Raw genomic sequence first — 12,813 nt, 5'->3', positions numbered from 1 at the left:
ACCGATAATACAGTGTGAGTTCCAGTTTAGAATGCTGTTAATGTCGCAGCCCGTGCACATATTCTTATAGTACTTTACTTGAACTACTTCATGTTGTTGTTCAGTTGCCCGGTCACGTCCCGCTCTTTGCGACCCCATGGACTACAGCACACCAGGCCTCCCTGTTTCTCACCATATCTCCTGGAGTTTGCCCAAGTTCATGTTCATTGCATTGGTGATGCCATCCAGCCATCTCATCCTCTGAAGCCCTCTTCTCCTGCCCACAATCTTTCCCAGCATCAGGGACTTTTCCAATGAGTACTCTGTTCTCATCAGATGGCCAAAATACTGGGGCTTCAGCTTCAGCATCAGTCCTTCTAGTAACTATTCAGAGTTGATATCCCTTAAGATTGACTGTTTGATCTCCTTGTTGTCCAAGGGACTTTCAGGAGTCTTCTCCAGCACCACAGTTCAAAGGCATCAATTCTTTGGCATTTTGCCTTGTTATGGTCCAGCTCTTACAATTGTACATGACCTCTGGGAAGACCGTAGCCTTGAGTGTACGGACCTTTGTCAGCAGAGTTATGTCTCTGCTTTTCAACATATTGTCTAGGTTTGTCATTGCTTTTCTGCCAAGAAGCAATCATCTTCTGATTTCATGGCTGCAGTCACCATCTGCAGTGATTTTGCAGCCCAAGAAAAGCAAATCTGTCACTACTTACACCTTTTTCCCTTCTGTTTGCCATGAAGTAATGGAACCGGATGGCATGATCTTATTTTTTTTTAATATTTAATCTTAAGAGGCTCTTTTGCTCTGCTCCTTCACCCTCATCAAGAGGCTCTTCAGTTCTTTGCTTTCTGCCATTAAAGTGATATCATCTGCATATCTGAGTATCTGAGGTTGTTGATGTTTCTCCCTACTATCTTGATTCCAGCTTGTAACTCATCCAGCCCGGCATTTCTCATGATGTGCTCAGCATATAGGTTAAACAAACAGGGTGACAGCAGACAGCCCTGTCCTACTCCTTTCTTGATCTTAAACCAATCAGGTGTTCCATACAGGGTTCTAACTGTTGCTTCTTGACCGCATACAGGTTTCTCAGAAGACAGGTAAGATGGTCTGGTATTCCCATCTCTCTTAGAGCTTCCCACAGTTTGTCATGATCCACACAGTCAAAGGCTTTAGCTTAGTCGATTAAACAGAGATAGATGTTTTTCTGAAATTCCCTTGTCTTCTCTATAATCCAGCAAATGTTGGCAATTTGATCTCTAGTTCCTCTTCCTTTTCTAACCTAGCTTGGACATCTGGAAGTTCTTGGTTTGCCTAATGCTGAAGCCTAGCATGCAGTGTTTTAAGCATGACCTTACTAGCATGGGAGATGAGTGCAGTTGTCCCATGGCAGGCACATTCTTCTTGGAAATTGAGATGAGGATTGACCTTTTCCTGTTGCCACTGTTGGCTTTTCCAGATTTGCTGACATAATGAATGCAAAACCTTGGTGGCATCATCCTTTAGGGATTTAGATACTTCTGCTGGAATTTCATCACATCCACTAGCTCTATAAACAGCAGTGCTTCTTAAGGCCCACTTAGCTTCGCATTCCAGAATGTCTGGCTCTGGGTGACTAACCACACCATTGTAGTAATCCAGTTCTTTAAGATATTTTTTATACAGTTCTTCTGTGTATTCCTTCCATCCCTTCTTGATCTCTTCAGCATCTACCAGGTCTCTACCATTTTTATCCTTTATTGTGCCCATCTTTGGTCAGAATGCTCCCTTGATGTTTCCAGTTTTCCTGAAGAGATCTCTGGTCTATCACCTTTTCATTTTTTTCTCCTGTTATTAAGCACTGTCTTTTGAAGAAGGCCTTCTTTTCTCTTCTAGCTGTTCTTTGGAATAGCTAGATTGAAATAGCTGCATTTGATTGGATATACCGTTCTCTGTCTCCCTTGCTTTTCCCTCCTCTTCATTCTTCTGCTATTTGCAAAGCCTCCTCAGGTAACCACTTTGCTGTCTTGCTTTTCTTCTTCTTTGGGATGGTTTTGTTTGCCTCCTCCTGTACAGTATTACAGACCTCTGTCCATAGTTCTTCAGGCACACCATTAACTAGATCTAGTCCCTTGAATCTATTTGTTACCTCTACTGTGAATTCATACGGGATTTGATTTGAGTCATTCCTGGCTGACTTAGTGTTTTTCCTAGTTTTCTTTAGTTTAAGCCTGAATTTTGCTTTGAGAAGCTGATGATCTGAGCCACAGTCAGCTCCAGGTTTTGTTTTTGCTAACTGTATACAACTTCATCATCTTTGTAAAAACATAGTTAGTTTGATTTCAGCGTTGACTGTTTGGTGATGTCCATGTGTAAAGTCATCTCTTGTGGTGAAAAGGTTATTTGCTGTGACTGGTGCATTCTCCTGCCAGAATTCAGTTATCCTTTGCTCTTCTTCATTTTGTACTCCAAGGCCAAACTTTCCTGTTACTCCAGGTATCTCTTGACTTGCTACTTTTGCATTCAAATCCTCTATAATGAATAGAACATCTTTTTTAGGTGTTAGTTCTCGGAGGTCTTCAGAGTCTTCACAGAACTGATCAGCTTCAGCTGCTTCGACATCGGTGGTAGGGGCATAGACTTGGATTACTGTGATGTTGAATGGCATACCTCAGAAATGAACAGAGATCATTCTGTCATTTTTGAGGTTATACCCAAGTGCTGCATTTCAGACTTTTTTGTTGACTATGAGGGCTACTCCGTTTCTTCTACAGGATTCTTACCCATAGTAGTAGATATGATGGTCATCTGAATTAAATTCTCCCATTCCCATCCATTTTAGTTCTCTGATGTTAGTGTTTATTCTTACCATCTCCTGGTTGACCATGTCCAGTTTCCCTTAATTCATGGACCTACTCCAGATTCCTATACAATACTGTTCTTTGCAGCATCGGGTTTTACTTTCACCACCAGACACATCCACAGCTGAGTATCATCTCTGCTTTTGCCCAGCCACTTCACTCCTTTCGGGGCTGTTGGTAATTCTCCTCGGCCCTTCCCCGGTAACATACTGGACACCTTCTGACCTGGGAGACTCATCTTTTGGTGTCATTTCTTTTTAGCCTTTTACACAGTTCATGAGTTTCTCACGGCGAGTATACTGGGGCGGTTTGCCATTCCCTCCTCCAAAGAATCATGTTTTGTCAAAACTACTTCATAACCTCTGTTTACTCAGGGGCTGTAATACAGTTTTCAGGGTACTCTGCTTCTGTTGTGTTAGCCTGCAACAGTTAAAGTACTCTTGCTGTTTGATACCAACTCAGTCAAAAACACTGAAATCATAGGACAGTATTAAGTCACAAGGTAGCACCAGGTGATCCAGACTCTACCTTCCTTAATTCCAGTATAGATCCTCATGGAAATGAAGACCCAAGTCATGACAACTTCTGTAAGGGCTCTTGGGTTTCTAGAAGGAAATGTCTCACATCAGTACCTTTTTTAAAAGTTGCCTAAGATCTAAATGTGAAATTGAGATGTCAATTAAATAAATGAAAATAGCCACATTGTATGCTCCTGTGTGCTAGATATTACCCTAGGTTTCAGGATTATAGTAAAAATGAATGAAACAAGGTTCTTAATTGTAACACTCTTAATGGTTCATTAAAAGTTGAGTGTTGTTGAGAAGGATGAGTGAACAAATAACTTCAGTATACACCTCAGCCTAAAGTGTTTTGATAGAAATAGGTAAGGTAGGAGCTTACCATGCTGATTTAGACAGACTGGTGAGACTAACAGAAAACACTTTGCTAACCTATAATTCCCTTTGTTTTTTGGGGTGGGGAGACAAAACCACTTTTGGTTCTCTACAGGCTTCTTGCTATCTTGCTATCTATATCTAGTTAGAATTCCTTCTCATCTCACCTCCACCATTTACCATTTACTATACTAGAAACACTCATTTAAAAAATTCTTATGAGACTCTTGGGAAGGAAGAAATTTTCTCTACCCTCCTGGTTTCTTCTGGTTGGTTTAAGAACTAAAATGATATGGGATTATTGACAGAGTTACAGAAGAAAAACTAAAGTTTACTAGTGTGTATATGGGAGAGACCCAGGAAAAAAATGTGAATAACTCACCAAACTGACTGAGGTCCTCACCCTAAATGCCATCCTCAGCTAAAGACAAAAGAGGATGTTGGGGATAGTGGTTTGAGATATCAAAGGGGAGGAAGACAATTGACATGGAGGTAGAAAAGCAAATGTTTGGTTAATAAATAATTGCTAACGCCACGCAGAGACAATGAATGGGACACAAAGAGGAATTTTTAACAAACATCACCAGGTTCCTCCCTGTCTAGGCACATAATTCATACTGTGATTAATCTATGGTGAATAGGTCCCTTCCTGGAACAGACCTGTAACTAACATTTTTTTTAGGCAACTTTGGGGAAGGTCAAAGTTTCTTCCTTTTGAGCTTTGACTGGTTTCAGCTCAAAAATAATCTTCATGCCAAAAAGGTATTTTAGAGAGAAAAGTTGTGCCTCCTCCATAAGACTTTAACCAACCCTCTGATTTTAACAGAATATTTTAAGCCTGGTGTATCTTTTTAAAAAAATAATGAGATAATTTCGATAAGTGGAAAAACTGGTTTTCAATGCAACAGTTACATTAATGCTAGCACAGGGAAACCAGATTTGCCACCCCAAAATGTTTCTGGCATTTCAAGCTGAAAACAGTCAATTCCTAAAAGCCCCTGGAAGCATGTTTGACCTTACCTCTAACTCCCTGAAAAATTTAGATACAGTGCCTATACCAAGAATAGACCATTCACCAGAAATATCTGCAAAGAATACAGTTAGGTGTGATGGGTGAAACTCTTGGAGATTTAGAGTTCACTCTGTGTCCCGTTGTCTCTGCAAGGCCTAGCAAACATTTGTTTTCCTAACATTTGCTTTTCCATTTCCTTGCCTTCCTCACATCTGAAGTGTCAACCCTACTCAACATCCTCCTTTGTCTTTAGCTGAAGATGGTATTTAGGGTGAGGGTTTCATCCATTTTTGAGAGTTACTTAGTTTTTCTGGATCCCTTTCGTGTGTGTGTGTGTGCGCACGCGCTCAGTGATGCCTGACTCTTTGTGACTTCATGAACTGTGTAGCCCAACAGGCTCCTCTGTCCATGATATTTTCCAAGCAAGGATACTAAAGCAGTTGCCACTTCCTACTTCAGGACATCTTTCTGACCCGGGGATCGAGCCCATGTCTCTTGTGTCTCCTGCATTGGCAGACAGATTCTTTCCACTGCACCACCTGTGAAGCTCCTTTTACCTCTTAATATGCCTCATATCATTATAAGTCTTAGACCAGCCAGAGAACCTAGGAAAATAGAAAATAATTTCTTCTTCTTGGACAATGACTACTCTTTCTATAGCCGTGGTATGATTCTCTGGTTACTTGTCACTATGAGCGTTCATTTTTAAGCTGTTGTTTCTTTTTGTCTATGAACTCCATGCCCCATATTTAGTATAGCTTCAGTCAATTCCAAATAATATGCAGTATAGTTTTCTTTAGTGTTTTGGGAAAATAGTGCTAGTATCTATCTTGAACTTTACTTAAATTTAATATTATTATTGCGTAAAGTTTGAACTTTTTTATTACCTTGTGTTGGCAGCTTTGAAGTTCTTTCTCCTTTTCAGAGTTTAATGTATTGTTTAGTTTAATGTATTATTAAACTATTATTTATTTATTATTATTAGTAGTAATATTCACTATTAAACTGACAAACTAGAATAATGTTATATTCTAGTTTAATGTATTATTTAGTTTTTCTTTGTAAGAAAGATGCCCAAAAGAGTTGCACAAAATAAGATTGCTTACCCTTTGGTGGCTCAGACGGTAAAAGCATCTGCCTGCCATGCAGAAGACCCAGGTTTGATCCTAGGTTGGGAAGATCCCCTGGAGAAGGAAATGGCGACCCACTCCAGTACTCTTGCCTAGAAAATTCCATGGATGGAGGAGCCTGGTGGTCTACAGTCCATGGGGTCGCAAAGAATTGGACACAACTGAGCGACTTCACTTTTCTTTCCCTTATACTAATTGCTGGCAGTTGTGATATCAGGTATCAGGGACATTCTAAACGTCTTTAAAATATATTAATATATATATTAATAAAAATAAATATTAATGTTTATTTTTGACAAAGTTCAGTATTTAAAATTTAGAGTGATGACTGTGTACCAAGTACTGTGTTAAGTTTTAGCTATATTATCTCTTTTCATTCTGCCAGGAGATAATTATTAGTATTAACCTGTTTTGTAGGCTAGAATGTAAGGCTTAGAAAGGTTAAGTAAGCAACTTTATCAGGGTCACGTACATGATCAAAGGAGATGTGAAGTGTTTTACTAAAGGGCCGGTATACCCTGACTCTGAGGGCCTGCCAGGGGATCACTGTTTCCTGAGAGTTTGTTACCACAACTTGTGTCAGTTTTGTGCCCATCTTTATGTTTCCAACAGTGATCTAATGACTGTGTATAAAGTTCTCAGATAATAGTGACAATGCTCAGAGAAAGGCAATAGACAGAAGGGTAAGCTTAGCATTTTAACTGGATAGAATCACTATCTAAAAATATTTTTCAAGATGGCTGAAGTATGTAAAAATTCATTACATGCATCTCAAGAAGGAAAGTTTTTGACTTGTGCCATTGAAGGAAAGAAATCAGACTTTCTCAAATGCATAATGGAAGAAAGGTTTCCACATAAAACAGGTCAGAATGCATTACAGGATAAATAAAAGTGGGCATGTTGCACTAGGGAGGTTTTCAGTTGGCTTTTTAAATGAATCAGTGCCTTCATTCAACATTGAGTGCTTACTATATGCTAGAAACTATTCTGAGGTTGGGGAAACAGCAACATACAGAACAGGCCTAAATCCCTGCCTTAGTAGTTACTTAGATTGTAGAATCCGAGGGGTTACTTTTAGTTTTTTAATGTGCCTACTTAGACCTACTTGTAAATTAAAGATGGTTTATGAATTCAGTGGTGAATCATTATCCAAAGTGAATCATCAGTGATGTTCTTAAATATCTGACCTATGAGTTTATTTGACTGCTCAAGGGTTTCTCTTCATGGGCACTTTAGCTGTGTTCAGCCCTTGACAGAGGTGAATGCTATGTGGTTTCCTGGTTTGCAGCTAATAAGTGACACAGTTAATTGTAAATGGTTCAAATAAAGGTACCAATATAATTTGAAATTTGGGAGATGTTTTTGATGGTCGGGAGAATAGTGATAACTTAAAGGGAACGATTTATCTCAAGAATACTTTAAAAAATGATCCTCCTTTAGCTAAGAAATTTGCTACAGTATATTAATTTCTACTAATGCTTTTGACAGTTGTCCAGGCTTTAGCCATTTTTGATTCTGGAGATCTAAAAGTAAGATTTAATTTTAAAGTATTACCCTGGGATTTTAAGTGTAGTTTCATCTGAATGAATATTAGCTGCAAGGAGCTAAAATATGCTCCGAAGGCTAGTCCTAAGTATGGAGTTACAGTATCAATTTAATGAATTTCATCATGAACTAATATTCTTTATGAAGAGACACTGCTTTACCAATTGTGAGATACATATGATTCTGGAAACAAATGAGTTTCTTATCAACATCCAGGCAAACTCTTCCACATAGACTTTGGATATATTTTGGGTCGGGACCCAAAGCCTCTTCCTCCTCCAATGAAGCTGAATAAAGAAATGGTGGAAGGAATGGGAGGCACACAGAGTGAGCAGTACCAAGAGTTCCGGAAACAGTGTTACACAGCCTTTCTCCACCTTCGAAGGTAGGTTGATTTGCTTGACGTAGAGAATTTTGGTAAATTCATTCCACAGAGCGAGAAAGACATTTGTTTAAGTATATTCCCTGGTGGTTCAGTGGTAAAGAATCCTCCTGCCAATGCAGGAGATGCGGGTTCAGTCCCTGGGCTGGGAAGAACCTCTGGAGAATGAAGTATTCTTGCCTGGGAAATCCCATGGACAGAGGAGCCTGGAAAGCTATGGTCCATGGGGCTGCAGAAGAGTTGGACATGACTTAGAGACTAAAACAACAGCAATACACTTTTTAGCATCATTCTTTCTCAGAATGACCTAGGCAGCAACATTTGTTAATGTGTATTTGGTGACTATTTTGATAAGCAGTCTGATTTCAAAGGAAAAAGACGATTTATTGCTTTCTCACTAATTAACTGACTGCTAAATCCCACCAAACCCCAGGGAGGTTGGCATTACACAAGAATGAACCATTTAGCTCACTTGGAATAATTAATCAGATAATTTTTATTCTTTAACACCTTTATCAACCTTAGTTTTAGTTGTTCTTGAGGAGCATTCTGAGGTCTGTTAAACAGTTGAATAAATGTTACATATGGTTTTGTCTCTCTTTAGTACCACATCAGTCATTCTTCTTTAAAAAAAAGCCTATTGATTTTGTTCTCTATCCTTTTTTTTCCAAGACCACTATGTCTCTGCTTCCTTCATCCAAATTTACTTAGGATTGAACATCATATATCATCAAGAAAAAGATAAATTAAAAGTCATGTTTGTTACATTCAGGACTTGGCTCTGATGATTAGTCAAAAATGATGGATCATTTGACCCTAAATCCATTTTTAACCTAACTAATGCAAAATGAATATTCTTAGTCCACCAGAAAAATCCCAACTCAGGAGACCACCTGTATTCTCTTCCAGGTGAACATAAAACCAGTAGCAATGAGTTGCCTGTGCATGTGGGCGCTGTCTTTTCTGTCTTTGTAACTTCAGTTTATGGACACTCAGAATATATGTGTTGAATAAACACCGTCAATATTTGTGTGAAAATTCCCGCCTCATATCTTGGGTGAAGCCGTGTTCCCGGGTGACATCGACACTACTGGTCCCGGGCAAATGGCTGGCCTGTATTAATGAGTTTCATCTTCGCGGTGGCTCACTAGGCCTTCACCGCTAACTCAGGCTCTACTGCCGTTACAGATTTTAGTGTGCGTTTTACACACACAGTTATTATCCTTTGGGTGGTAGAGTGGCTCAGTTTTACTTTCTAAGATTGCTGAAAGAATAATGAGAAGATCAGTGCCTGATGATGCAGAAGCACTTTCAGAGATGAAAGTTCCACTTTAATACCTGGAATTTTTAATTTAAAATAGGCATATCTAGATGAAAGTTTGGCAGTCTCAGTGAGGAGACAGACAAGATAATATGAAATGATAACTAGAGAAATGTCAAAGGTGCTCTACCTTATTGAAAGCGGAAAGAAAACAACGAGCTTTATAAACTATCGTTGATAATGGATTAGTAGCAATTCAGCCAAATGAGAAAATAGAGGCATATTGCTTGTGCAGAGCCAAAGTTAACTTTCTCACTCCTAAGAAAAATCATGAAGACTAATCTACCTCACTTTATGTTAAGTCTTCATGAACATAGTTTTAATTTTTTTTTATTTTCAGGAATTTCACTGTTAAAATTAGCTGGGCCTTAATATTTTTGTCAACATTTATTTTTTAATGTTGTATTTTAGAATATGCCTCTGTTGGTAAAAGTTTCCTTCAGGACATAAGAATTAGCCAGATAGCCGAAAGTTTGTTTACAGAATATTTGAAACACTTATTATTAGGGTATCAACATTGTTCTTGTTCTTTTCATGGTTTTTTTTGATTGCTAATCAATAAGAAGTCATTGAATAAATTATGGACCACATAAACCAAGCAATCTCATTTGAACTAAGTTGTGAATGGTTATAGTTATACAGATGCCAGAACACATTTTATGGTGTGATTTTCATGTAACAAAATGCATTGTTATACCAATAATGAATTAGAAATTTTAGTTTTTGAATACTCTTAGGGCAGCAGTAGTAATGCTCAAACGTAATGTAAATGTTAAGTATTGAAGGAAAACATAAACTTCTCTTAATCCATGTATATGCCAAACACCATGCTAGATGCTGGTGATACAAAGACAGCCTAAACTTTTCAATAAAAATGCGGAAGTTAGGAATGCATTTTGCCATATCAAGCAAAGTTCTCACACTGTCTTAGAAGATGTCTTAAGTCACCAAATAGTGAATCTATGGATCACACTACTTTTCATTATTAACCTCATTTTTTTCTCCCTCCTGGAAGTGGTACACTTATTAAAGAAATATTTTTATAGAATTCTACTCTGATATTCACTGCATGCAAAATGGATAAATTGTAGGGGAAGCAGACTTCTGAAACGCTATAAGAACCTCACTTGATGTAGTTAATGATTTTTATTCTTAGTATTGAAGATTTTTACTGGAAAATCTAGACCATCTTTGTATAGTCAATGAGTAACTTGATGATTGGTATAAACATGGGTAAGAGAAAGAGTATGTTTTCCTTGAACACTGTGCTTAACCTGCTCCTTTATCAAAATCTTCTTTATATCACATCCATCCTTACATCTTTGTCTAGACTTGGTTTTGCACTTTTCTCACTCTCATTTTTTTAACCTTAACCTTATATTTTCTTCTGATAATGCTTTTAAAGATTTTTAGTAACCTTAAATCTGTTTTTCTGGATAGGATTTGAATAACTAATGTTTAATTTCTGTTTGGTGTCAGTGGTTCTGTTTTAAATAGAAAATGTAGGTTAATGGCAACAGATGGGAAAGATTAATACAGTTGAAATGTAGTGACAAATAATCCACAAAGTAATTGGATGTTTAAGCTTCTTAGAAAATAATCCATTTTATATTTATTTAAATTGTTTCCCTTTGCCATAATAATAGGAGCATGGGTGGTTTCATTTCTCTATGTATGTGTGTGTTCAGTCCTGTCCGACTCTTTGCAATCCCATGACTGTAGCCCACCAGGCTCCTCTGTCCATGGACTTTTCTAGGCAAGAATACTGGAGTGGCTTGCCATTTCCTACTCCAGGGTTTTTCCTGACCCAGGGATTGAACGCACATCCCTTATGTCTCCTGTACTGGCAGGCAGATTCTTTACCACTGAGCACCTGGGAAGCCCAGTTACATTTATACCAACAGATAATCCAGAAACATTAATTTGTGCCTTTTACAAAAGGAACACACACTGGACTGTAATAAAGGCAAACATTTTAACATAGATCCTGGCTATGCATAAGAATAACCAGGGATCTTTGTTAGGGAGGGGAGACCAAAACAGTTGCAGCCCATCAGGTTCAGTCAGCCTGGGATTTGGCCCAGGCATTGGTATTTTTAAAGAAACTTCCCAGGTGAATTTAATGGGCAGCCAGGTTTGAGAACCTCTGAAATATCCCATTCAAAACTGAGCCTTGCATTCCTCTCCTCGAGTTACCCTGTGGTAGATTCCTGAGCTTCCCCTATGGCAAGACTGGGGAAAGTCCTATATAGTCAACAAAGCAGAGCATGAATTATTAAGGATTCACTAAAAGAGTATCATTGTTTTCGTAACCTAATGCATAGCAGTTGTATCCTATTGACACCGCAGTCCTTACAGCCTTCTCCATGGACCCTCCTCTGTACCCCTTTCCTACAAACCGCAGAGCTTAAAGAAGGTCCCAGTGCCTTGCAGTCCTTACAGCCTTCTCCATGGACCCTCTGCTGTATCCATTTCCTGCAAACCACAGAGCCTAAAGCTCTTGGTGCCTTCCTGCTCCGAAATGCCGTTTCTGAACCTTTCTTTGCTAGCCTTCTTAACAAAAGCATAGATGCATGCCATGAAACCAGCTAAATTACTTACTACTGACCATCAACTGCCTATTTCCCTGTCATTCTCCTCCACTGAAAACTTTCATTGTAGTCTTATTCAGGCCTGCAGCTGTGACTTCAACATCTGCATGAATGGTCCACCCGTGACCTGGCCTCACAGGGTCTTGTTCTCTTGTAAAGCCAACCTTGGCCACTCCCTCTCATTAAGAGTCAGATAGCCGAAAGTTTGTTTACAGAATATTTGACACACTTATTATTAGGGTGTCAACATTGTGCCACTCCCTCTCATTAAGAGTCAAGTTAGCCCTCCAAAATCTTGATCCAGTGCTTTTCACTGTCTGACCAGCACACCGTCTATCCTTACAGCTCTTTTCATTCCTCCACGTCTTCAACTTCAGTCTCATTACCCTACCACTGTATATGATATACCTTAATTCTCACTTTCCTCCTTCCCCCATTGAATTTTACAGCCGCAAACTGTAATCCCTCTTAACTGCCACAGCAAGGTGAGTGCCACTGCTTTCCACTAGTAGTGGCGAGAAGACCAGGGTATGGCTAACGTTGTACTGCTGCCCACTTCTTCACTCTCCTTCTCAGTACATCCATTTTTAAAGTTCTCACTGTCTCCACTCACTTGCCTCCTTTCTTCCTCAGCCTTCTCCAGTAAGTCTTCCAGTCCTGCTCTGCTATTGAAACTAATTTTATCAAAATAAACAGTCACCTATAGCAAATCCAGTGGCCACGTTTGCTTCTTTGAAGTTTTGACACAGTTGACCACGACTGTGTGTGTGTGTATATGTTTATATATGCTATATACATGTTATATATGTGTGTGTGTATATATATGTGTGTATATATATATATATTTACATATGCTACTGCTAAGTCACTCCAGTCATGTCCGACTCTGTGCGACCCCATCCCTGGGATTCTCCAGGCAAGAACACTGGAGTGAGTTGCCATCTCCTTCTCCAGTGCATAAAAGTGAAAAGTGAAAGTGAAGTCGCTCAGTCGTGTCTGACTCTTCGAGACCCCATGGACTGCAGCCTACCAGGCTCCTCCATCCATGGGATTTTCCAGGCAAGAGTCCTGGAGTGGGGTGCCACTGCCTTCTCTGATATGTCTGTGTGT

The 12,813-nt window shown here is 39.1% G+C and overlaps 1 protein-coding gene across 1 annotated transcript in view; it reads left to right on the top strand.

The window, feature by feature from the left end:
- Positions 1–12,813, top strand: part of PIK3C3 (phosphatidylinositol 3-kinase catalytic subunit type 3) — a 158,475-nt gene that overhangs the window by 131,371 nt on the left and 14,291 nt on the right. Inside the window, exon 22 of the mRNA XM_065932329.1 lies at positions 7,626–7,794. Within this exon, the coding sequence (XP_065788401.1) occupies positions 7,626–7,794 (169 nt within the window). The remainder of the gene's footprint in view (positions 1–7,625; positions 7,795–12,813) is intronic.

The sequence above is a fragment of the Muntiacus reevesi genome, chromosome 4, assembly GCF_963930625.1.
Source record: "Muntiacus reevesi chromosome 4, mMunRee1.1, whole genome shotgun sequence".
Classification (NCBI taxonomy): Eukaryota; Metazoa; Chordata; class Mammalia; order Artiodactyla; family Cervidae; genus Muntiacus; species Muntiacus reevesi.
Note: the sequence above shows the minus strand (reverse complement) of the source record. Positions and strands in the feature narration are given on the sequence as shown.